General features: G+C 42.3%; 3 protein-coding genes and 2 non-coding genes across 5 annotated transcripts in view; 3 read left to right on the top strand and 2 right to left on the bottom strand.

The window, feature by feature from the left end:
- Nucleotides 1-16,040, bottom strand: part of Ndufs1 (NADH:ubiquinone oxidoreductase core subunit S1) — a 36,502-nt gene extending 20,462 nt beyond the window's left edge. The window contains exons 1-9 of the mRNA XM_055616422.1: nt 15,777-16,040; nt 10,393-10,458; nt 9,893-9,984; nt 7,885-7,992; nt 4,884-4,960; nt 3,551-3,632; nt 3,331-3,461; nt 2,287-2,472; nt 455-589 (exon numbers count right to left, since the gene is read on the bottom strand). Coding sequence (XP_055472397.1) covers nt 455-589; nt 2,287-2,472; nt 3,331-3,461; nt 3,551-3,632; nt 4,884-4,960; nt 7,885-7,992; nt 9,893-9,984; nt 10,393-10,453 — 872 coding nt within the window. The 5' untranslated portion in view covers nt 10,454-10,458; nt 15,777-16,040. The remainder of the gene's footprint in view (nt 1-454; nt 590-2,286; nt 2,473-3,330; nt 3,462-3,550; nt 3,633-4,883; nt 4,961-7,884; nt 7,993-9,892; nt 9,985-10,392; nt 10,459-15,776) is intronic.
- Nucleotides 16,041-16,220: 180 nt separating this feature from the next.
- On the top strand, nt 16,221-18,724 carry Eef1b2 (eukaryotic translation elongation factor 1 beta 2). The gene is made up of 6 exons (XM_055616423.1): nt 16,221-16,481; nt 16,947-17,069; nt 17,428-17,554; nt 17,836-17,902; nt 18,269-18,394; nt 18,525-18,724. The coding sequence occupies exons 1-6, from the start codon at nt 16,402-16,404 to the stop codon at nt 18,677-18,679; spliced, it is 678 nt and encodes a 225-aa protein (XP_055472398.1). The 5' UTR covers nt 16,221-16,401; the 3' UTR covers nt 18,680-18,724.
- On the top strand, nt 17,678-17,756 carry LOC129684076 (small nucleolar RNA SNORD51). Its single transcript, XR_008721266.1, has one exon. It is a non-coding gene; the product is annotated as a small nucleolar RNA SNORD51 (small nucleolar RNA).
- On the top strand, nt 18,025-18,156 carry LOC129684077 (small nucleolar RNA SNORA41). The gene has a single exon (XR_008721267.1). It is a non-coding gene; the product is annotated as a small nucleolar RNA SNORA41 (small nucleolar RNA).
- A 4,951-nt stretch (nt 18,725-23,675) lies between the features above and the next one.
- Cmklr2 (chemerin chemokine-like receptor 2) overlaps nt 23,676-26,066 on the bottom strand; it is a 32,728-nt gene continuing 30,337 nt past the window's right edge. The window contains exon 3 of the mRNA XM_055616874.1: nt 23,676-24,858. Within this exon, the coding sequence (XP_055472849.1) occupies nt 23,761-24,828 (1,068 nt within the window). The 5' untranslated portion in view covers nt 24,829-24,858 and the 3' untranslated portion in view covers nt 23,676-23,760. The remainder of the gene's footprint in view (nt 24,859-26,066) is intronic.

Here is a 26,066-nt window from a genome sequence, read left to right as displayed (position 1 = left end):
TTCTACAATTATCTACATGCCCAACCCCTTTGTATTTTTATTTTGACACAAGGTCTAAGTCTCCCAAGTTGGCTATGAATTTCAGATCCTCCTGTTTCCGCCTCCAAGTAGGTTAGACCACAGTTTGTGCCACCATGCCCAGCATTTATAGCTGTTAATATTGATTTTTTTTCCCCATTCTCTTTATAAAAATCAGATTTTCAATAGTTTATATCATTTTGTAACATAAAAATGTTCTTTTTAAATTACCACAAGGGCTGGAGAGATGGCTCAGTGGCAAAGAGCACTTGTTTTTGCAGAGAAACTGAGTTCAATTCCTAACACCCACATGTTGGCTCACAACTGTCCATAACACTGTGGTACACAGACATCCATAAGAGCAAAACAGTCATATATGTAAATCTTAAAAAATGACCACAAATGTCTATATCAACTGCAAAAACTAAGAAAATACCTGGTTTTATCAGATATCCATTCTTCATTTATATCTTCATGCATTCGTGGCAAAATCCTCATCACCTCTCCAGTTCTTGTGCTCACCACTATGTTACTTCCCACCGCGTCCATCACATCAATGGACTCTGTCTTTCTGAGAAAACACACACACACTTAGCATGCCAGTCCTAAGAGAAGAAGAGCTCTCTTACTTAGTTACTTCCCCACCAGTCTTTTTTCTTGGCATTTTGAGACAGTTCTCCTAAGCCCAGGCTGGCCTCAAACACTCCAGGTAATAGATGACTTTGAACTGACCCTCCGCATCCTGAGTGTTGGGGTTATAGACATGTACTACCAGACCCACCTCCCTTTCTAAATCTCTAAAAATAGTGGAACTCAGAAGAATAGCAATGAATAGCAAAAAGAAGGCACTTCCATATTAACTATATTATTTGACAGGCCAACAGGAAGGAAATGCAACTAACTAGTTCTGGGCTGCTGGTAGTCAAAGACACCAACAAATCAATCATTCCAGAAAGTACAAACAAAGCTCAACAAAACCGATAAAAATAAAAATTTTCCCAATACCAGGTTATCATGTACACAATAAAAGGTAAGAAGCTTTAGTGCATCAAAACTCCTCTGTGGGGCTGAAGAGATGCTTTCCCTGTTAAGAGCACTGACTGCTCTTGCAGAGATCCTGAGTCAGGATCCCAGCACCCACAGGGCAGCTCACCACTGTCCAACTCCAACTTCAAAGGATTCAATGCCCACTTCTGGCTTCTTCAGACATCTGCATGCACACAGGGTTCATACCTAACACAGACCCACATTTACAAACAAAATAAATCTAAAAACAAGCCCTGTTGTGTGGGGTTGAAGGATAGTCTAGTAGATAGAGTGTTAGCTATGCAAGTATGAGGACCAGAATTCAGATTCCTAATACCCACATAATAGCCAGGAGGACATGGCAGTCTAGTACTCTACAGACAGTGACAGGCGTTGGGAGTGGAGGATGGAGGGCTGGGTCAGAGAACAGGAAAACTGGCTAGTCAGAGTAAGAGACGCCAAATGGCAAGCTTCAGGCTCAGCAAGAACTGCTGCCTTAGTAAATTAAATGAAGGGAGAGTCAGGAGACACCTCATGTCAACATCTGGTCTCCACACATGACATGCACACACATACCTGACTACCCTAAAAATATTTAATGGCTGGGTGTGAGGAGCAACAGAACATAATCCCAACATTTCAGAGGCAGGGGCAGGTGGATTTTCTGTGAGTTCAAGGCTACCCTGATCTACACCACAAGTTCCAGGACAGCTAGGGCTATGTGGAGAGACACTGTCTCAAGAGAACAAAACCAAAAAAATCGGATTCAACATGTAACAAGGCAGGTGCAATGGTGCACACCTTTGATCCTAGCACTTAGGGAAGCAGAGGCAGGCAGATCTCTGTGTGTTCGAGGCCAGCCTGGTCTTTTTACTAAGGGAGTCTAGGACAGCCAAGGTTACACAGAGAAACCCTGTCTTGAAATAAAAAATGTGTCATGGTCAGGCTTGATTATGCTGCTATCCCTCCCCTCATTAAAGGCTGTGTAAAAATGCTGGATGTGATGGTGCACGCTTGTGCTCCCAGTGCTGGAGACAAAGGGACTCTTGCTAGCCAGTCCTGCCTAATGGCAACCAACAAGAGACCCTGTTCAAATAAAATAGATCCTGTTCCAGAGGATAATGCCAAAGGTTGTCTCTGTCCTCCAAATACAGCTGCATAACCATCCTCGGGCCCCTACGCACCTGACACACACAGAATAAATCTTTTTAAAACAAGTTGGTCAAAGTGCAAGATAAATACCTTGTTTCCCAAGGCCGGGCAGTAAAGGCATAAGGTTTAGAGGTCAGAGCCCCTACAGGGCAGATATCAATGACATTCCCAGACAATTCAGACATGAACATTTTTTCAATGTATGTGCCAACTTGCATGTCATTTCCTCTGCCTGTTGTTCCCAAATCATCTACTCCTGCAATCTCACTTGCAAACCTAAAAGAATAAAAATGTGTTATCTAGCAAACAGTATTTCCTTTCCTTTTCATAATCACAAAGACAATGACTTTCAAAACATTAAAAAGGCATTAGTATATTTTCAATAATAAGCAGACTCAGCAAATAAAACTTTGCTGTAACTGATGGAACTGTAACTGCAACACAAATGGAAAATTGTACAAATCACATGTATATAGCTCAGTTAAGTTATAACACAATACTAGATTTAAAGTTTTAAATTCAACTGAAATTGGCATTGACTAAAAACAAAATAACATTTTATCAGAATATACGAAAAAAAAAACCACCAAAATTAAGCAAAGTCTAACTTGTTCCCACAAAATAAAGGCTATCATTTCCAGTGTTGTTATTTGATGAAACTATATGAATATTAAGTTATACTTAATACTGTTAGGTTTCGAACCTGGGACAAACGGCTAACTGAAGTTCCTATTTAACATCTCAAGGCCGCCAGGTTCTCCAAGCATCCTGCAGTCCCTGTGTAGCTGGCATACCCTGTCCCTACCCTAAACTTCTAAAGACCAGGTGCTGGGCTGCCCTTCCCCCAGGTGACCTTTCCTATATAATCCAGCCATTTTGCTACGCTGATCTGTTTTTGGCTCTTTTCGTATACCATTTACCCTCCTGGCCTTTTTGTCTGGCTCTCCTCTGCCCCTCTCCTACATAACCCAGCTCAGAGTCTTGTTCACTCTGGACTCTCCCAGATGTCTCTGCCTCTGATATGTTCTCCCTTTTATCTACAATAAACCTTCTCCTCCACTATTCCCAGGACCAGTCACATCTTTTCCTCTTTTCATTCAAGTACCCAGGGATATTCCAGAAGAGAAACACTACCTGATGCACCGGGTACACTGTATGCATCTAGTCATGATGGTTTTTACCAGTGGCCCAATGTTCTTGTCCTCCACAGCACGTTTCCCCTCCAGAAATCGGCTCCTATCACTTCCAAACATCATGGATTGGTCCTTAAGAGGATTACCAGACAGTCAATCTAATGCTGCTAATGAAATTAAAATGAGCCAATAAAAATCATTTACAGAATTATTCTAGATACCTGCAGATCACATTCACCTCCCTGGTCACATATAGGACAGTCCAATGGGTGATTTGCTAATAAGAACTCCATCACACCTTCTCTGTATGAAAAATCAAATATATAAAGCAACATAAGCAGCTGCCACTAAAAAATGGTAACCTATAGGCTAGCTCAATAACCTTCATAGACATTTTTTAATACAGTTAACATAAATTTTACACTTACTTCCAGATATGCCATCATATTAGCACTGAGGTAGTATTAAACAATTTGAACATGTTCATAAGAGTTTAAACTAAAATATTGATCTTAGGAAATTATGACTTTCCAGAGCTTTGTTTATTCACTTATGTATTTATTTTCAGACAGGGTCTCATGAAGCCCAGCTGGCTTCCAACTCAAAATGTGGCCAAGGATGTCCTTGCTTTCTGATTTTCCTGCCTACCCCTTTGCAGTGATGGGATCACAAGCATATGCCACCATTGTCAACTTTTTTTTTTTTTTTAAGCCATCTCCCTGTTGATGAAACTATAGGCATGTGCTGTCATGTTCATCTTTTTTAAATTATGACTTTTGGGCTGGAGAGATGGCTCAGCGGTTAAGAGCACTAGCTGCTCTTCCAGACGACCTGGGTTTAAGTCCCAGTACCTACATGGCAGCTCAAAACTGTAACTCCAGTTCCAGGGAATCCAACCCCCCCCCCCACCATACACACACAAAAACATACATGCAGGTAAAACAACAATGTACATAAGATAAAAGTAAATCAATCATTTTTTTAAATTATGACTTTTAACAATTCAGAACTCCCAAACATTGCTGGAGATAGGCTGTACCTTGGCTGGTAGAATGCTTACCCAGCATGCATGAAGCACTGGCTTCAGTCCCCACCACTTGTAATCCTAGTAATTAGGAAGAGGACCAGACTCTCAAGGTCCTCTTCAGCACCAGTGTGAAAGCAGCCTGGACTGCATGGGATCACCTCCACAAATAAATTGTTTTACATTGCTGAAAGGTTCTCAGAAAATATCTACATTAATTCAAAATACAAACAAGGCTAGGACTTGCATGTGGCAAGTTTAATCTACAGCCTCACATTCACACACTGAGCACTAGAGCAAACACTAACATGTCACCAACTAATGCTCAGCTCCGTAAGTCCTGGGTGCTACTCATCTCGAGTTGAGTTTTCCACGCGGATACAATTCCAGGCAATGCCTCGAATACCTGAGCCAACCTCCTCTACTGTGTATTCATTTCTGCTCATCTTCAAAGTCGGACTCTAAATTCCTCATTTACGTCGGCATAAACAGTACCTGACAAGAAATCTACAGTAGAAACACCAAAGTACCTGGCTTTCTTCGTTTTTTCCGAGTTTGTCAGGATATTCCAGCCCTTCATAACAGGCATAGCACAAGCAGCTACAACCTAGAATTTCAATGAAGAAATTCATGTTTGTATTTATTTATAAACAAACCGACACATAAAATATTAAAAACAAACAAAACCCTGGGGTACATGATGAGCTGCAGAGCAGCCGGAGATCTGTCTCATATATTAAACAAAGATTACCTTTCAAAACAGAATTTTGTTTTCAGCTAGGTTTAGTGGTAAATGCCTGTAATCTCAGCACTTGGGAGGTAGAGACTGCAAGTCTGGGGCTAGTCTGGTCTAGCCAGGGGTTATTTATAGTGATATCTTTTCTAAAAATCAAACAAACAAAAACATTTTTTTCAGATTTTTTTATAACCAGTAGTAGGATAATCTGCCCCTTTGTGCTAATCCTAAAACAAATAAAATGTTATTGTAGTTTGTCCCCCAGAAGGTCCTGAACCAGAAGACTGGCTCCCAATCTACAGAGGCTTGTGAGAAGTAGTGTGAAAAGGGAGGCCTGTGGGATAAGTGAGAGTAACACTGGTCTCTCAGGAATGAGGTCTTGGAGTTGATCGGTCCCCACGAGAAGTGGGTTATTACCAATAAAGAAGGTGGCCCCTAACCAGTCTCTTCCTTTCCTCTTGTTTTATCATAAAACAACCAGAGGCCTGCCATATGTGATTGCTTGATTGGGGACTCCAAAATTATAAGCTAAATAAACATCTTCACTTCATAAAGTATCCAGTCTTGGATATTTTGTTATAGCAACCACAAAGAAACTAGGACATAATTGTCATTAAGGACATTTTATTAGTTAGAGCAATTCTTTATTCTGCTCCGAAATTGGTCTTTTTTTTTTTTTTTGACAGATTCTCTACCTGTCTGTTCCGATCTCTCTGTGTACACCAGGCTGGCCTCAAACTGAGAGATACACCTGCCTCTGTTTCCTAAGTGACTGGGAATAAAGGCATGGAACACTATGCCTGCCTTTAGCTTTTTAAATGTTTAAGATAAGGTCTCGTTATGTCGCCCTGGCTGACCTGAAACTCACTAGTCCAGGCCGGGCTCAAACTCAAAGACCCACCTGCGTCTGCTGCTGCATGCTGCTGTTAAAGGTGTGAACCCCCACATCCAACCTGATCGCCATTTTTGTGCTTTCAAAACTCAGGAATGGGCAGACAAATTGGCTCAGTGTATAAAGGAACTTACCAAGTCAACCCTGGAGCCTACATAAAAGGGGAGAGAGGTGATCTCGCAAAGTTATATCCTCTGATCTCCACATATGTTTTGTGACATATGCATGCATATCACACACATGTATGTTGTACAAATTAAAAAAGGCACTGTGGTCAATGCTTAACTCAGCAGTCAGGAGGCTGGAGGGTAAACGCACTTGCTGCCAAGCCTGACAGGAGACCTGAGTCCCATATCCAGGACCAACTTGGTGGAAGAAGAGAACTCACTCCTCTGACCTCCACACAAGCAGCAGTACCTACGAGAATGTATGTGTGCACCAGTGTGCACAGACACGCATGCATGGACACACACAGCACACTAATACACAGACTATATAGAACTGTTTTTTGCTTTTCGAGACAGGGTTTCTCTCTGTGATAGGCCTGACTATCCTGGCACTTACTCTGTGGATCGGGCTGGCCTCAAACTCAGAGGTCCACCTGCCTCTGCCTTCCCAGTGCTGGGCTTAAAGGTGTATGCCACCACCACCTGGCTTAAAATAAAAAATAAAATGAGTTTAACACTAGCCTATGCTACATGGTAAACTTAAAGTCAGCATGGATGGATTATGTTGAGCCTTTGTAAAAAAAAAAAAAAAAAAAAAAAAGGAAAAGAAAGAAAGAAACCAAGAACCAAGGGCCAGAGAGATCATTCAGGGGGTCAATCCTAGTTACCTGAGAGTTCAATCCCCAGGGACCACATGGTGGAAAGAAAGAACCAGACCCCTGTAAACTGTCCTCTGACCTCCACACATACAGACCAGCTCATACCCCACATCTCACCTCTACTAAATAAATACATACATCTTTGAAATTAAAAAAAAAAAATTTAATTAAAAAACAAAAACCAGGAAAGGAGCCTAGCATTAAGGGACATGGCTCAATAGATAAAGTGCTTGCTCTGTAAGCCTAAGAAGCATGAGGATGTAAGTTTGATCCCCCAAACCCAGACAAATAAGCTGGACAAAGTGGGGCATGCTTGTAAGCTCAGCACTGGGGAGGCAAAGACAGGCGCATCCCTGGAGCATGCCCAGTCTAACCTAACCAGAAAGACCTGCCTCTAAAAACCAAAATGGAGAATCCTCGAGGAGTGATACTTGAGGTGGTCACTTGGCCTCCACATACAGGTACATGTGTGCGCATGCACTCGTGCGCACACACACACACACACACACACACACACACCAAACCTTCCTTCTATTTGTAGGCACAGCTGAGTGACAGCCGTATACACCAAACTGCAATAACATAAGGTGAACTTCTTGTCTACAACGCTTTGTCAAGTGAAAATGGAGCAGCATAAGCACATCTATACACTACTCGCTCATCAAGTGTCTTGGAATTGTGTCTTAACATTCTGAAAGCTTAGCGGGGCGAGGTGGTGTACATCTTTGATCCCAGCACTCAGGAAACAGAGGCACGTAGATCTCTGAGTTCAAGGCCAGCCTGGTCTACAGAGTGAGTTACAGGACAGCCAAAGTTACACAGGGAAACCCTATCTCAAAAAACCAAAAAGAAAAAAAAAAAAAAAAAAGATGCAGAAAGCTTAAGAAACCACCTTGAATTCTTAGGCTTGCTATATGGCATTTATGTTTATACAATACTTTCCTCAATGTATTTAATGAGTCACCTATATAAAAAAATACTGAATTTATAGCAGTATTGATTTTAAATAAAGTTTGTTATAAGATTTAAAGCCTTATCTTTCCTACAGCATGATAGGGAATTCAAGGTGTCACATACCTTTGGGGCTTTCTCAATTTCCACCAGGCACATCCTGCAATTTCCAGCAACAGACAACCTCTCATGGTAACAGAATCGAGGGATCTGCATGCCAACCTTCTCACAAGCCTAGAAGACAAAACTTTGCTTTAGTAACTCCACTTCGCTCTTGTGCTCACTGAAATAATGGAGGGGAGGTATCTTTTATTGTTTTTATCCCTAAATACCCACTCCTATGTAAGTTCCTGTGGTGGTTTGAATAGGAATGGCCCGCACAGACTCGTGTGTGAATGCTGGGCCTATCTAGGGAGTGGTGCTATTAAGAGGAATGGCCTTGCTAGAGGAAGTGTGTCACTGTGGAGGTGGGCTCTGAGGTCGCCTATGCTAAAGCTATGTCTAATGACACACTCTCCTTGCTGCCTGTGGATCAAGATGTAGAACTCTCCCTTCCTTCTCTAGCACCATGTCTGCCTGTGAGCTGCCATGTTTCCCATCATGACGGTAGTGGACTAACCCTCTGAACTGTAAGCCAGCTCCAATGAAATGTTGTCTCTTTCTTTCTTCTTTTTGAGACAGGTTTTCTCCGTATAGCTCTGACTGTCCCGGAACTCACTCTGCAGACCAGACTGCCCTTGAACTCATAAAGCTCTACCTGCCTCTGCCCGCCAAGTGCTGGGATCAAAGGTGTACACCACCTTTGATGGTGCCCAGCTCAACGTTGTCCTTTATAAGAGTAGCCCATGGTCATGGTGTTTCTTCACAGCAAGGAAACACTAACAGTTCCTCAAGAGATTTTACTCTTTGCTCTTGATCCTAGACCTGGCAGCTCTGAAGCTGCCTCAAAGGACATAAATCCCTCAAAATCCCTTCAAGTTATATGTAAAAATCAGGTAAGTATTAGAGTCTGTGCTGAGTCTTCTCCCCGCTATCTGAGTGGTCCACTGTCCCAGACGTTTCCCTGTCAAGCTGCCCAGCGGCTTCACTCCTGGACTGCCCTTTGTTGAGGCACCCTGCTCTTCTGAGACGCAGACTCACCTCATATCTTTCAGCTGGCTATGATTTAGTTTTACTTCTAATATCTCTATCATTTCCTATGTGTCCAAAATGTGGTCCATTGTACCTTGAAAATATTTTTTGCTAATATTCAGTGCTTACATGTCTGTCTACGCCTACTACAGTCCAGAAAAGAAAACAAAACAAAAAAAGCCTAAAAAAAAAACACTTAGTTCTGTGAGAACCTACAGATAGAAATAAAAAACAACAACAACAAAAACCCATTTAGCTCTGTAACCTACAAACAGAATAACTCATCACCTCTCATGACCAAACATGTTATTTCTGGAGAAATTCAGAAAAATGACATACTATCCTTCATTTACCTGCCTTGTGGGACACAGTCTTAAAACTATTACTGAAAACAGAAAGGTATAGGAAAATGAAAAGCAACAAGAGTGGGTCGCTCGGTACTAGAACAGAGAGCCCCTGGTTGGTGAGAGTGCACAAGCTACTGGCAGGACACAAGCAAACCAAAGTTCCCTTTTCTTTCTTTCTTTCTTTTTTTTTTAAGATTTATTTATTTATTATTTATACAGTATTCTGCCTGTAGGCCAGAAGAGGTCACCAGATCTCACTATAGATGGCTATGAGCCACCATGTGGTTTGCTGGGAATTGAACTCAGTACCTTTGGAAGAGCAGCCAGTGCTCTTAACCTCTGAGCCTCCAGGCCCCAAAAGTTCCCTTTTCACAATCTTAATCATTGTTACTATTTCTGTAATGTCGAATTTCTTAATGGATCCCACTGGAAGACAGAAATGAAACAAAAGAGCCACTACAGTTCCCCAGGGGTGCTAAACATGTATTATTCACTCTCCAACAGCAGGAGTGAAAATCAACCCATTTCCATGATATTGCTATCTCATGTTTACAAAAACAAAACAAAACAAAACAAAAAGACAACTAAACAGTATATAGGGAATAATTATTTCTAAACAAAAAGCAGAGAATACACAGAGTCACAAAAATAATTACCTGTAAGACAGTGGTTCCTGGTTCCACCATAACAGACAGACCATCAACAAATACTTCAATCAAGTTACTTGCTGCTGTGCCAGTTGTTCGAACTGCTCATCAAAACGATAAGGTAAGAAACAAATTAACAGTTGAGTTTATTACAGCAGAGGCTAATGGATTAACCACACATACAAATTTTCATTTTGTAACTAGTCCTCTTTCTCTAGATGCAATTTTTTGTTTGTTTGTTTGTTTTGAGACAGGGTTTCCCTGTATAGACCTGGCTGTCCTGGAACTTGCTCTGTAAACCAGGCTGGCTTCCAACTCTGAGATCCACTTGCCTCTGCCTCCTGAGTGTTCTGATCAAAGGTGGGCGCCACCACTGCCTGCCTAAGGTGTAAATTTTTAAAATACTAAACCAGCATAAAAGCTTTTTCAATTCAGGCTTGGTTTTGTTTTGTTTTGTTACAGGGACGCTCAAAAATACTCATGAATATACAACAAAAACAAAAACTTACCATATCCTTTAGGAGACTTAGAAAGGCCTAGCAAGGCCCTTTTTACAGGTATCCTTAACATGATGGCTAAAAACAAAACAAAGATGAGTTACTGTAGAGAAAAAAGAGCCACCTAATTATAAAGCCACCTAATTATAAAGTCTGTTATGATTTTATGGTTTCACATACATTATTCTAAAAAATTCAGAAGTCTGATGTTTTCCCACAAGTTTTACATATAATATTCAGTCCCAGAGACATTAGCTTATATAATGTAGCTTATACAAAGAGTTAAGAAGTAGTTAGTATGCAGTAGGCTTCGGGTCCTTGCACAGGTAAGGGCTTTACAACCGAGCTACATCTCCAGCTCTAAATTTGGGCATTATAATGCAAAGTTAAGAACAGTTTTGATATAGGCAGAAGTGATGATAGCTTGGAATATAGCTCAGTTGGTGCAAGAGTATTTGCGTAGCATTCGGGAAGTCCTAGGTTCTGACCCCAGCATAGCATAAACTGGATTATATGCCTGTAATTTTAGAAGTTAGGTGGTGGTGGAAGGGGGATTAGAAGTTTAATATCATCTTCTGCTACATAGCAAGTTTGAAGTCAGACAAAGATATATGAAACACTGTCTCAAAAGAAAAATAATTAAGAATAAAGTAAAATTACAAAAATAATTTTGTCATTAATAGCGACCTAAAATTAGTAAAATACCTTTCTCTGTTCATTTTCTACTAGTATGTTGGGAATTTTGTTTTGGTGAGGCAGGGTCTTATTAGTCTTGGCTAGTCTTGAAGCAATTCTCCTGCTTTTGATTCCTGGGTGCTACTACAACTGGCTCCAACATGTACTCTCTCACGATCGTTGAATTGAATAGGATCCTAGGCTCCGAGGTAGATCAGTAGTCAAAGCCTTGGATGCAATGGTCCTTGAGGACCATTGTTCTCTCACAGACCTGCAATATTCATTGTGTATCTTCCTACTTTCAGTACCAATTCCCAAGAGCTGGTAAAAATAAGCTTTAAAACAATGGTCCTCCATTGGACCGGGTGTTCCAGGCCTGTAATCTCAGTTACTTGGGACACCAGGCAGCAGACTCACATGTTCCAGACCTGCCTAGACCTTGAGTGAGTTCAATGCCAACCTGGATAACTTGGTGAGACCCTGTCTCAGAAATGGAAAGGTGTCTGAAGAAGCTCAGCAGTTTAAGAGCACCTGTTGCTCTTGCAGACGACCTGGGTTTAGTTCCCAGCACCCACATGACGGTTCCCAACCATCCATAACTACAGTTATGATCCTCTTTTGATCTCTGCAGGCACCAGCGCACACACAGTGCACATATACACAAGCAGGCAAAACACTCAAATACAGAAAAGAAAATAAGCGGGGCATGGTGGTACACACCTTTAATCACAGTACCAGGGAGACAGAGGTAGGCGGATATATGAGTTCAAGGCCAGCCTGGTATATAGAGTGAGTTCTAGAACAGCAAGGGCTATACAGAGAAATCGTGTCTCTTTAAAAAAAATTTTAAGTGAAAGTGAAGTAAGGGAAAGAAATGTAGCTCAGTGATACCATGTGTGTGATGGCCCTAGGTTCAATAATCAAGTCTGCAAAAAAAAAAAAAAAAAAAAAAAAAAGGCTAGTCTAGGGGATCTGACAGCATCGTCTTGCCTCTGTCACTACCAGGCACACACACTGTACATAGACATGAATATAACTAAGACATAAATAAATAAGTAAAATGTTTTAAAAATTAAAAATAAAAGAGTGGTTCTCATTTGTCCCACAGGGAGTGAGGGAGCTTATTAATTATTAATGTCTGGAGACACCATTACCACAGTGGGAAGGAGTATGCTGGCATGTAGTGGGTAGAGAGCAGGGTGCTATTAAAAATCCTATATTGCACGGGGCAGTCCTTTACAATAAAAATTCTCCAAAGTAACAAATAAATCCTAAAAAAATTATCCAAAGTATTAACAGTGTTAAAGTTGAGAAACTATGCTCTAAAAGGTTTGCACCTGGAACCTAAGTACATTAGAGCGTAAGTTCAAGGTCAGGCAAGACTACATAGCAAGATACTGCCGAAAAATAAAAAAAATTAAAAGGTTGGATAGTTTACATAAATGTGGTTACTTAAAGCAGTGGTTCTCAACCTTCCTAATGCTGCAACCCTTTAATAATGCAGCAACTCATGTTGTAGTGACCCCCAACCATAATTTTTTTCATTGCTACTTCATAACTGTATTTTTGTTACTATTATGAATCATAATGTAAGTATTTTTGGAGATAAAGGATTGCCAAAGGGGTCTTGACCCACTGACTGAGAACCACTTAGTTTTAAGTACTGGACTTTCTGTTTGCTCAGTTAATCACACAGACTAAGCAGCCAGGTGGTGGGATTACAAATAGGTGGTCAGATAACTAGTTTTCTTTGTTTGTATTTGTTGTTTTTAACCTGTTAAAGACAGTAAGAAGAAAATTATGTGGTTAGAATGTATCAACATTAAAAAAATAGTAATAATTTTCAAAAGCGGTAGCAGTACTAATAGAAAATAGTGAAAAACCAAAACTATTTCCTTTTTAATAAAAAAAAAAGTATGCATATGTATTTTGCCTGCATGTATGTCTATTCACCATTTGCATGCCTGCTGCCCAGGGGGGTAGGAGAGAATGTCAGATCTCTTGGAACTGGAGTTGTAAACAGTTGCTGAGCTGTCATGTAATTTTGGGGAATCAAACCACAGCCACTGAGACATCTCTCCAGCCCCAAAGGTATAGCCTAGGCTGGTCTTGAACTCATGATCCTCCTGCCTCAATTTCTTCAGCATATCTTATGTGCTACCATAACTGGCTTTTAGCTATACAGAGACCAGGCTGGCCTGAAACTCACATCCATCAGCACTTAATCTCAAGTGCTGAGATTAAAGGTATACACTACCACTCCAGATCAAATAGAATCCTAAGCACTAAAGTCTGTAGTTATCATAGATGACCTATAGTTAAATTCATTAATTCATAATCCATTTTATTTCATTAATTCCTTAGTAACTATAATCTATAGTTTATTAAGATTTGTTTGTTTATTATGTATCAATGTAAACCTGCATGCTAGAAGAGGGCACTAAATCTCATTATAGACAGTGTGCCACCATACAGTTGCTAGGAATTGAACACAGGACCCCTGGAAGAGCAGCCAGTGCCCTTAACCTCTGAGCTATCTCTCTAGCCCCGTAATCTACAGTTTTCAATACTGAATTTGCAGACATCATGTTTTTATCCACTAGTTATTGGCTCTTTTCTTTCTTTCTTTCTTTTTTTTTTTTTCGAGACAGGGTTTCTCTGTGTATCCTTGGCAGTCCTGGACTGACTTTGCAGACTCGACTGGCCTCAAACTCACAGCCATTTGCCTGCCTCTGCCTCTCAGGGTGCTGGGATTACAGGCATGCGTGCATCACTGGACCCGGCTTAGTTATTGGCTCTTTATTTATAAAGCAGATCTACAATATTTCCTAGGGTGCTGTTACTAGGTCAATAATCGCCAATATGAAAACAGAGAAATAATTTGCAATAAAAACTGACTTAAACTTAATCAGTAATGGCCACTGAAAATCAGTTGTAAAGTGTTCTTCGTTTGTGGTCTTTTTCTTTACTAACAGCACACCATGTATATACTTTATTATTTTACTTACTAAACTTGGGCTGATCATGTAGCTTTGGTGGAAGACCACTTCCTTAGCCTGCACTGGACTGTATCCCTAGTACAGACAACAAACAAGCCCAAAACACTAAATTGATGAATTACCAATTTTGGAACCTACTAGACTAGAAGTTCCTTGACAAGAAATTGGGCTATTTCTCTTCTCTGAAGACTAGCATAGTTACCAAATAGCAAAAGCAAGTCACCAAATAGTCTTGCCACCATATTCTAGAATGAGTAGTACCTATCCCATTTAAAAACAAACCAACAAACAAAATGCATTCATGAGGCCAAGTATGGTGGCCCACCCCTGTAATTCCAGTACTGGAGAACCTGAAGCCTGTGAATCATGCATTAGAAGTAAGCCTGCAAAAAAAAAAAAAAAAAAAAAAAAAAAGAGACACCTCATCCCATAAAGACAAATAATAACACCTTCACTACATAGACAATCTGGGGATATCCTGTTTTATACAGTGCACGGTTCATTTTGTTTTGTTTTGTTTTGTTTTGTTTTGAGATAGAGCTCGTATACCCTCAGACTGGCCTCAAACTTGCTATGAAGGCAAGGATCAACCAGGGGCCCTCATCTTCATGGCCTCTACTTCCCAAGCTCGGGCCAGGACTGCAGACATGCATCACCATGTCCAGATCGGCATATAGCTGTCGTTTTTGTTGCTTACATACTTGGTGTGTGCTACCATTCACGCACAGGTGCATGTGAAGTCAGTTCTCTCCTTCCATCACGTGGGTCCTAGGGATCTAACTCTGGTTGTCAGGCTTGACCGCAAGCATCATTACCAACTGAGCTATCTCACCAGCCTGAATATGTGCTTCAGACTATCTACCAAACCGCAACAAAACTTAGTCAAGACGGGGGCGCAGCTCAGTAGAGTCTTACCACAGCACCCACGAAGTCCTGCGTCCAATCGTCTCTGCCTCCACAGTGCTGAATTATAGACATGCCCCACCACACCTGGCATCTCTCTAATATCTTAGCTGTGACTCACAGAAACAACTTTTCTAAAAGATGCTGATGCTCTGGCTTAGAACACCCAATTTAATGACGTAAAACTCGGTGGATATTGTCTGAGTGTGTGCACTTGTGGGCTCCTGTGTTCACAGTCCAGAAGAGTGGCGAATTCCCTGTTACAGCGACAGGCAGTTGTGAGCTTCCTGACTTGGAAAGTGGGAACCCAACTTGGATCCTCTCCGCATCTCTCCAGCCCCGACTGAGCTAACTTTTTGAAAAGTTTTTGTCAGTTTTCCCGTCATAATGGAATGCATAAAATACGACCAATGATCAATGAACTAGACAGTTTAAACATGCAGTAGTTAGGGCAGAGAGTTTCAAGACAGCAGCTAAATAATGATGGCTAACGTTCAAGTCACTTGTGACACTGGGAAATGAACCGCTCTTTCTGTGACAGGCCCATCTTCTGTTTTTCTCTGCAGAGAGGAAGCAGCTCGCAAGCCGGAGCTCCCAAAGGGCTCCTGATCTTCCTGCATCATGCTCCATCAGACCTGAAACCAAGGTCGGTAACCCTCACCTGCCGGTTCTCCCTGGTTCTGGAGGTGGCGGGGCAGGAGGAGGTACCCAGTCAAGGACAAGAGGAGAATGACTTGTCTGACCTAAAGGATCCAATCTGGCCAAGAAATAAAACACTTCCCGAAGCACTTCAACTTCCACAGCTAAACACGTCCTTACCTTTCCTCCGGAGCCTACCAGGCTGTTCTGATGACTTGTCCGGGTCCCCCTGACCCCTCAAAACCTGGCCGCTAAGTCAATATGGCGGTCACGGCTAACTCCGTCAGCCGGACCTGTAGGACGGAAAGCCAGGAGGGACCAAAAAGCCAGATTCGATAATTTCCCCGTTGGCCCTGTTCGGCAATTTCCGTCAGCGGAGACGGAGAGCCGGGAGGAAGCGGAGAGGACGACTTGAAGCTGCAGTTCCGCCGGAAGTAGCCGAGGCCTGGTGGCCGAGCGCTTTCGTTCAACTCCGGCTCTTCAAGGGGCGTTTCCCTTAGTTTCGAAATCCTTGGAGGTAGGCATTTTAAAATGCCTCTTTTATTAATTTCTTTCCAAACACAAGCGAGGGCCCGCGGACAACCCGTGGGCCGTTTAATTCGCAAGTCGCAGCTTTTCTGGAGGAACGAGAGGAGCAACGTACTTTGACCTTTAACCTCTAGCCGGTGCAGTGGAGGGAAACGCCTCCGTCTCTATATAAGGACTTTTCCGGGCGGCCGGGGCCCTTTTTTCCCTCAGCGCTGGCCGCGGGCTCCTGCCGCTCTTTCCCTCCGCCGCTGCCCGCCTCCCGGATCCAGCCGACGCCATGGGTTTCGGAGATCTGAAAACTCCCGCCGGCCTGCAGGTACTCAACGATTACCTGGCGGACAAGAGCTACATTGAGGGGTGAGTCGGGAGGCCGGGGGGACCCGGGGCCACGTGGCGCGGGGCTCGGGCAGGAGGGAAGCGGGTCGCCGGAGGCGAGGGGAAGCCGAGTTAGGTCTCCAGAGGCCCGGATGCCTCTGGAGCAGGGCCTCCGGGGGCGGCGGGGGTCGGGGGTGCAAGCGCAGTCGTTGAAATAATGCTTGGTTTACGTGTGGCTGCGTTCAACCGGTTCCTCCTCGTCTTTAAACCTGTGGCAAGGCAGGTTGGAAAGATGGTAGCCTTCGAGTTCTCCTAAAAGGGCCAGATAGTCTGGGCTTGCACAGATTCAGACAGATGTTGTTTGCACTTAGGATGAGAAGCAGTTTAGGTTAGCCCTGTTACAGCTCCCACTGGTTAGTTTGACGGATGTAGGGTTTGTCATTTACGAGCCGGTGTCTGTGTCTTTTCTTTTAAAGGTGTGTGCACTTGTTTTTGTGTCACCGGCAGGTACGTGCCATCGCAAGCAGATGTGGCGGTATTCGAGGCAGTGTCTGGTCCACCGCCTGCTGACCTGTGTCATGCCCTGCGTTGGTATAACCACATCAAGTCTTACGAGAAGGAAAAAGCCAGGTAAAAGTATCTTTGTTCATTAAGTCTCTGGCCATTCTTCTGAAACTTACCAACCTGGGTGGAAGTTTGGGGAGGCCAACTCCAGTTCACTAAGAATGGAAGTAAGCCTACTTAATGAAGTCTCAAACAGATGTGAATTCTGAAAAAGTTAACTATAGTGATTACTGGGTACAGTGTGTCCCGTGCTGCTAATGGCTGCTGAGTGAAAAGCCGGACATATGTAAAAGCTATTTACCTGGGATTGTACTAAAGGGCAAATAACCAGAAGAAATTAGGGGATATTAGGAAAGGAAGCTTTTGTATTTAGTCCAGAAAAGGCTGTGACGCCGACCTAATAGTTAAAATGCTTGTTTTAAAGCCTGCCGGGAGTGAAGAAATCTTTGGGCAAGTATGGCCCTGCCAGTGTGGAAGACACTACAGGAAATGGGGCTGCGGATGCAAAGGATGATGACGACATTGATCTCTTCGGATCTGATGATGAGGAGGTATGACTGACATGAGTATATGGGTGAGGCAGGATCTCTTTGAGCATGGGTGCAGATGCTGTGGCCACTGCTGGGGGTTGAATTCTGGCTTTGGTGTGTTATCTGCCTTTAAGAAAATTACCACTGGGTACATGATGAATAAAATCAAATCACCATCTTTCGGCTGAGCTCCTGATGGATTTGCTTTGTTCTGATGAATCTGGTCATTTTTTTAATGACCCTGTCACTATATTTAAGCAGAATGTAACCCAACTTTGTGAAATACTTTTTTCTCTGTGCAGGAAAGTGAAGAAGCAAAGAGGCTACGAGAAGAACGCCTTGCACAGTATGAATCAAAGAAAGCCAAAAGTGGGTAATTTTAGGGTTTGTCTTCATTGTTAAATAATAATTCAAGTGGTCTTTTCCAAAGCTTGACCCTGAAGTGTTTTCTTTTTTCCTCAGTTTTATTGAATAGGTCAGTATTATAAAATTTCCACAGCTACTGGTCTACAACTGTTCTTATGGTAGCAGTTGTAGCATTCCTCTGTGGGAAAGAAACTGTTACACAATTTAATACCTCTTTCTTAGCCGAACAGAAAGGGGAATATGTGTGACAGACACATGGTATATTTCTTTATGTTTTAGATACGGTGTTTTCAAAAAAAAAAAAAAATGAGATCTGGCCTATAGTGAAGGTGGTTAGTTGAATGTAATGTGTTTCTTAATCTTTTTTAGAGCCTGCAGTTGTTGCAAAGTCTTCCATCTTATTAGATGTGAAACCTTGGGATGATGAGACAGACATGACAAAACTGGAGGAGTGCGTCAGGAGCATCCAAGCAGACGGCTTGGTGTGGGGCTCTTGTGAGTATAATGATTACATCTTGAAGTTGGAATTTGTGTGCATTTCAATGTTTTCCCATCAATAAGAGTTTCCTGATTTTTGTTTTTCCACCTTCATGTTCTTTTTTTTTTTTTTTTTTTTTTTTTTTAGCTAAATTGGTTCCAGTGGGATACGGAATTAAAAAGCTTCAAATCCAGTGTGTGGTTGAAGATGATAAGGTTGGAACAGACATGCTGGAAGAGCAGATTACTGCCTTTGAGGACTACGTGCAGTCCATGGATGTGGCTGCTTTTAACAAAATCTAAAGTCATCCTCAAGTCAGAGCACTTAAATAAAAGCATGAAAGATAAGCCTTGGCTGTTGATTCTACTTTGAGAAGTACTGTATGTCTTCATTCTAAGGGAGAGGATTCAGTGTCTATATGACTCATAAGTTTGGCTGTTTAAGCCAAGCTTGATGAGCAGACCAACCTGAGGTTTTTTAACCAACATTATATGTGCCATGTCATAGGCAGTTTGGAAAAAAAAAAACAATGTATACTTATTAAACATTTAGCAATTACAGTATAATATTGTAGCCATTAATGATAAAATTCTGTGGCTGTCTGCAATACATGGTATTGGTTGATAATAATTATGACCATTAATCTTAAGATTAATTTTTTTTAAAAAAAGTAAATCTTGGCCAGTACGGTGACTGGGCCACTAAGGGTGCTTAGTGTTGGGGTCAGTCAGTCCCTGGAGCCTAGGTGGGAGTAGAGTGCCAGATCTGGAAAATGGTGCTCTGACTTCCACATGTATGGGTACCACATGCATGGCGGTGCCTGAGAGGTTCAGGAGAGGGTGTTGGATCCCCAGAACTGTAGATAGTTCTAAATGGATGTTAGGGACTATGCCTTTTGGGGCCCAGGTCCTTAAGTATTAACCACTGAGCCATCTCTCCAGTCCCTCCATCCCCCCCAAACAAGGTACTAGAGGTTCCCAGGCTTAATTCATTCTATGATCTTGTGTAGGCTCATAATGTGCTTCAGTGTGGGGTAGTGCTCCCTTGAATTTGGGAGTGTGGTGCTGGGATAGTCCGTATGCTGAAGCTACTCATTGGGAAAACTTGGGGTCTGTAGCACCCTGGAAGCCAACATTGAATACGTCAGCTTTGTGTTTAAAACCTGGCACATAGGGCTGGTGAAGGTCCTTTCCCAATCTAAGCTATTCTGACCACAGTGTCCTTTGCTTTACAGCTTTTCAGTTTCATGAGGTCCCATTTATTGATTGTTGCTCTTAGAGCCTGTGCTGTTGGTGTTCAGTTCAGGAAGTTGTCTCCTGTGTCAATGAGTTCAAGGCTCTTACCCACTTTTTCTCCTAACAGATTTAGTGTGTCTGGTTTTATGTTGAGGTCTTTGATCCACTTGGACTTTAGTTTTATGCAGGGTGATAAATATGGAACTCGTTAAACCAGCACCATTTGTTGAAGATGCTGTGTTTTTTTTCCATTGTATAGTTTTGGCTTTGTCAAAAATCAAGTATTCTGTTCGATTCCATTGATCCACCATTCTATTTCTATACCAGTACGATGCAGTTTTTATTACTCTTGCTCTGTAGTACAGCTTTTGAGGTCAGGAATGGAGACACCTCCAGATAATCTGTTCTACAGGATTGTTTTGGCAATTCTGGGTTTTTGTTTTTCCATATGAAATTGAGAATTGTTCTTTCAAGGCCTGTAAAGAATTGTGTTGGTATTTTATGGGAATTGCATTGAATCTGTAGATTGCCTTTGGCAGGATGGCTATTTTCACTATGTTTGTCCTACCAATGGATGAACAAGGGAGATCTTTCTATCTTCTGATATCTTCAATTTCTTTCTTCAGAGACTTGAAGTTTTTTTTTAAACATCTCTTTCCCTTGCATGGTTAGAGTCACACCAAGGTACTTTGTTATTAGTGGCTATTGGAAAGGGTATCGTTTCCCTAATTTCTTTCTCAGCCCTTTTGTCTTTCGTATCCAGACCGTATAAAGAACTCAAGAAGTTAAAGCAACAAATCAAGTAATCCAATTAAAAAATTAGGTACAGAGCTAAACAGAATTCTCTGTAGAGGAATATTGAATGGCAGAGAAACACTTAAAGAAATGTTCAACGTCCTTAGTCATCAGGGAAATGCAAATCGAAACATCCCTGAAATTTCACCTTACACTCATCAGAATGGCTAAGATCAAAAACTTAAGTGACAGCACATGCTAGAGAAGATGTGGAGAAAGAGGAATCGTCCTCCACTCCTGGTGGGAATGTAAACTTGTACAACCACTTCGGAAATCAATCTGGCACTTTCTCAGACAATTAGGAATAGTGCTTCCTCAAGATCCAGCTATACCACCCTAGGCATATATACAAAATATTGTCAAGTACACAAGGACATTTGCTTAACCATGTTGTGTAGCAGCTTTATTTGCTATTACACAAACCTGGAAACAACCCCGATGCCCCTCAACTGAAGAATGGATACAGAAATTGGGGTACATTTACACAATGGAATACTACTCAGCAATTAAGAACAAGGAAACCATGAAATTTGCAGTCAACTGGTGGGATCTAGAAAAGATAATCCTGAATGAGCTATCCCAGAAGCAGAAAGACACACATGGTATATACTCACTTATAAGTGGATATTAGACATATAGGGTAAACATACTAAATTCTGTACACCTAAAGCCAAGCAAGAAGGACAACCCTAGGTGATATGAACAATCCTCACTCAGGCAAACAGGACAGAAATCGGAAGGGGGGAAAACAGGAAACAGGACAGGAGCCTACCACGGAGGGCCTTTGAAAGACAACCCAGCAGCGTATCAAGCAGATGCTGATACTCAACCAAACTTTGGGCAGAGTGCAGGGAATCTTATGAAAGATGGGAGAGATAGAAAGACCTGGAGGGGATAGGAGCTCCACGAGGAGAGCAACAGAACCAAAAAATCTGGACTCAGGTCTTTTCTGAGACTGATACTCCAACCAAGGACCATGCGTGGAGATAACCTAGAATCCCTGCACAGATGTAGCCCATGGCAGCTCAGTCTCCAAGTGGGTGTCCTAGTAAGAGGAACAGGGACTGTATCTGACATGAACTCAGTGGCTGGCTCTTTGTTCACCTCCTTCAGCCTTACCAGGCCACAGAGGAAGACAATGCTGCCAGTCCTGATGAGACCTGATAGACTAGGATCAGATGGAAGGGGAGGAAGACCTCCCCAATCAGTGGACTTAGAGGCCTTGGAGGACATGAGGGAGAGAGGGTGGGATTGGGAGGGATTGAGGGGAGGGACTACAGCTGGAATACAAAGTGAATAAATTGTAATTAATACAAAAAATTAAAAATCTATAATTGATTTTTTACAGTTTAGACATTACATCTTTTTTAAATTACATCTTTCTGTATTTTGTGAGCCAGGCAGTGGTGGTGCACACCTTTAATGCCAGCACTTAGTAGGCAGAGGTGTTAAGACCCTTGAGTTCAAGGCCAGCCTGGGCTACAGAGTGAGTCTGAGGACTGTTTGGTACACAAAGAAACCTTGTCTTGGGGTTGGCGAGATGGCTCAGAGATGAAGAGCACAGGCTGCTTTTGCAGAAGTCCTGATTAAACTCCCAGCAACCACATGGTGGCTCCCAACCATCTATAATGAGATGGTAGCCTCTTCTAGCATACAAGACGAACACTGTATACATAATAAATCTTTAAAAAAGAAAGAAAGGAAGGAAGAAAGAAGAGAAAGAAAGAAGGAAGGAAAAGGGAGAGAGAGAAAGAAAGAAAAAAGGAAAGGAAAGAAAAGAAAAGAAAGAACCTTGTCTTAAAAACAAAAACTCCGTATTTCATAGATAGGGATCCAGAAGAGTAGCTGGATCAGGGTTATTTGCCTTCATCAGGCAGTGCTCTTGCTCTCAGTCTGGCCTTAGGCTATGACTACCTCTAGTGACGGAAGCTTCACATTGTAAAGATGTATTGGATCAGATACATATATTCATTAAAGCATGCACTAAGGATAATGTACTTCAACAGACCAGCCTAAAGAACAGAGGTAATTTTTTTCAAGTTTGTTAGGATCGTGAGGGCCAGCAGAGGGCAGTGTCAGACCCATGAGAGCCAGCTGGGGCGCATGTCACAACCATGAGAACCAACTGAGGGCTATTTCAGAGCCCTAAGAACCAACTGAGGGCTATTTTAGAACCCTAAGGGGCCTCTGCCAGAGTCCTAAGAACCAACTGAGGGCTGTTTCAGAACCATGAAAACGAGCCGAGGGCTGTCGCAGAAGCATGAAGGCCGGCAGAAGACCATGTCAGAACCATGAGTACCAGCTGAGGAACAAGTGGAAGAGCGTGTCAGAGCGGCGAGAGCCGGCAGAGGGCAGCACTTGGTATCCTGGGGATCCATAGTGCTTGAGAATTCTCCATTGAGAACACTGGCATAAAGCTAGCTTTATTCAGCTTATACTGGTGCTCATGGAAACAAAAGAACCGTGCCAGCAATGCTTGCTGTTCGAAGCGGTTCTGAGATGGGGCCACCCCTACACCATCTGGAAATGTGTTCTATGTTTATAGTAACCTACACACTTACATACAGTCAGAATTTTATATTCTAGAGGACTAGAAATAAACGCAAAATTGTAGACACGTCTCATAAAGGGGCAAGAGGGCTGTCTCCTCTGATTCTGAGATATCCTAGTCCTGCTTTGATCAATTGACTACAGTGGAAACAATGCTGTGTGAGTGATATTCATAACCATAAGAGAACTGAGGGTGTAGCAGAGGCAGATGTCTGGGCTTGCTGGCTAGCCACCTTAGCCTACTTGGTGAGCTCTAGGCAAGTGCAAGACTCTGTCTCAAAAATAAATAAATAAATTGGGTGGTTCCTGAGGAACAACACTCATTTTAGTATACTTTCCATACATGTGCATCTCCACGCATATGAACAAGCATGCACACACAAAATTACCCAAAAGCAAACAAACAGAAAAACCAAACAGCCTGATGTCTTTTCAATAGAGATGATTTAATATGCCTTTTCAATAGAGGTGATTTAATATAATGTGGTATACATTATAATTTTTTTTTAATTTAATCTGATACATATACTGCAGTACATTAATAGAGGCAGGCAAAAACAGTGGGAGAAAGTTTTAGGCGGTCAGTGTCACAATCGCCACCAGAGGGCATCCAGAAAGAGACATCATTTAAACTGAGAACAAGGAATCCTGCATTTCATACCCACAAGAACATGTGAGGCCGATACACTCAAGAAAAACAACAAGAAATACGGTCAGTTTAGATCAGGATGACACTTAATCTGAAAGGATTAGCTATGAGGCTCACATGAAAGCGTCACACGGATATTCTAGGGACGCGGTACTCATTGGGCTGTTTCTAGGGGAGACAGGCTCTTGGTTTCAGCGCTCCTGAGCTGTTCACTGGCTGTGCCGGAGCAGCTCACTTCCCACAGTGAACGCTTTAGTACCTCAGCCACAGAGGCCCGGAAGCGAGCTTGGAACTTCTTGCTAATTAGAACGTAAAGGATGGGGTTCAAGCAGCTATTGACGAAGGCCAAGCCAGTGGACAGAGGGATTGCCCCCTGCAGCATGCTCTGGAAAGAGCTGTTGTGGTGAAGGGTGAGTTCCCAAACGCTAAACACGTGATAAGGAGTCCAACAAACCATGAAGGCGATGACCACAGAAAGGATGGTCCAGAAATGCTTACTGGACATCAGAATGTTTCGCTTCTTCACCTTGAAGATGAGACACAAGTAGCAGGAGCTCATTGTCAGCAAAGGGAGGAGGTAGCCAAAAAGGAACTTCACCCAGGTCAGAATATGGTGTCTCACCACGATGAGGTCAGGGTCATGCCCCTGGAAATTGTTATAACAAATAATGTGGTTATTGACCTCCAGAGTATCCCGGAAGTACAGGGTAGGACCTCCAAGCAGAGAGGCCAACAGCCAGACAAATAAAACAACCACCAGTGCGTTCTTTAGGGTTCGGTGCCGATGAGACAAGACAGGATGGACCAAATGGATATAGCGGTCCAGGCTGATCACTGTCAGAAAGAAAACACTAGAAAACATGTTCAGCTGGGCAATGAAGGAATTAGCTTTGCAAAGCCACAGGCCAAAGGGCCAGTGGAAACGCAAGGCCACGTAGGAGATGTACAGGGGCAGGAAGAGGACAAAAATGAAATCTGCAATGGCCAGATTGAGGAACCAGAGAGTGGTGACTGTCTTCTTCCACTTGAATCCCATGAACCAAATGACAATGGCATTCCCTGGAATTCCCAGAACAATTGCTAGGACATACAAGAGGAGGGAGATCCAGTGAACAATTTCCAGAGGCACCTGCTCCTCCAATTCAGACTCCAGGGAGTAGTAGTCTAAGGCATAGGAGTAGTTCTCAAATTCTTCAAATGGCATTTCCATTGAGATTTCCATGATCTTGTAGGTGGAGGAGAGTGAGGAAATCTGCGAAAGCAAATTTTAAAGGAAAAAGAAAGATGCATAAAGAATTAAGTGTGAATAAAGAACATAAACACAAAAGCACTACATTATATGATTAAGAGATGGTTTATTCTTTGGAAGAACTTGGGCTTATACTAGAGATACTCAAGTTTCATTTTCACCGAGTACACACTCAAAGCTTTTGGGGGGTTGCTTGTGATTCTGTAATTGTTAAGTTAAAACAATCCACTCTACAGGCCAAGCCCTCTGTCTTTAATACTTGCAGCGCATTAAGAGAATCCTGACATTCAGCAAAAATCTCTTAGGCTCCTAAGCATTATTTTACAACAGATGCTAAGGAAAACAGATTGACACACAGTGGCAGGTGCCAGGTTTGCAGTCATAGCCCTGGCCCCTCCCTTTTGTTTGTTTGTTTCTTTTTTGAGACAGGGTTTCTCTGTGTAGCTCTGGCTGTCCTGAACTCTCTCTGTAGACCAGGCTGGCCTCAAATTTCTAGAGATCCATCTGCTTATGCCTCCCAAGGGTGCCAGCACTGTCCAGCTTAGTCCTGGCTTCCTAAGCTCTAGCTTGAGAACAACTGTTTTCTGTATCTTTCTTTGTCCAAGACACTAGTAAGCACTGAAGATTTCGACTGACTATTTTAGGCCCAGAATTGATCTTTTAGGTGGTGTTAAGAATTAAGTTGGACGCCTTAAACATGCCAAGCAAATATTCTCAGCAGGCTAAGGCTCCAGCCCAAAAGACAATGTGAATGCTAATATATCAATCGTTATATAACTACAAATGGCTTTTCAGCTAGATGATAGCTTCTGTTGTGTTTTAGCTTTGGGACAAACTTCATTATGACCCATATAATTTTCACATCAATTTTTTTATATAATGCAATTATTTTTTATTTTATTGAAATAAAAATTGCTTTGAATTAACCTGAATTCTTCTCTGTAATTATGACAAAAATTAGCTAGATAGTGGTGGCACATGTCCTTAATCCTAGCACTCAGGAGGCAGAGGCAGGCAGATCTCTGTGGTTTCGAGGCCAGTCTGGTCTACAGAGTGAGTTCTAGGACAGCCAGGACTACACAGAGAAACCCTGTCTCTAAAAAGCATGTGTGTGTGTGTGTGTGAGAGAGAGAGAGAGAGAGAGACAGAGAGAGAGAAAGAAAGAAAGAAAGAAAGAAAGAAAGAAAGAAAGAAAGAAAGAAAGAAAGAAA

Source organism: Psammomys obesus, unplaced genomic scaffold, assembly GCF_907164565.1.
Source record: "Psammomys obesus unplaced genomic scaffold, mPsaObe1.curated_primary_1811, whole genome shotgun sequence".
In the NCBI taxonomy this organism is placed as follows: Eukaryota; Metazoa; Chordata; class Mammalia; order Rodentia; family Muridae; genus Psammomys; species Psammomys obesus.
The sequence above is the reverse complement of the archived record's forward strand: the minus strand, read 5'-3'. Positions and strand labels throughout refer to the sequence as shown.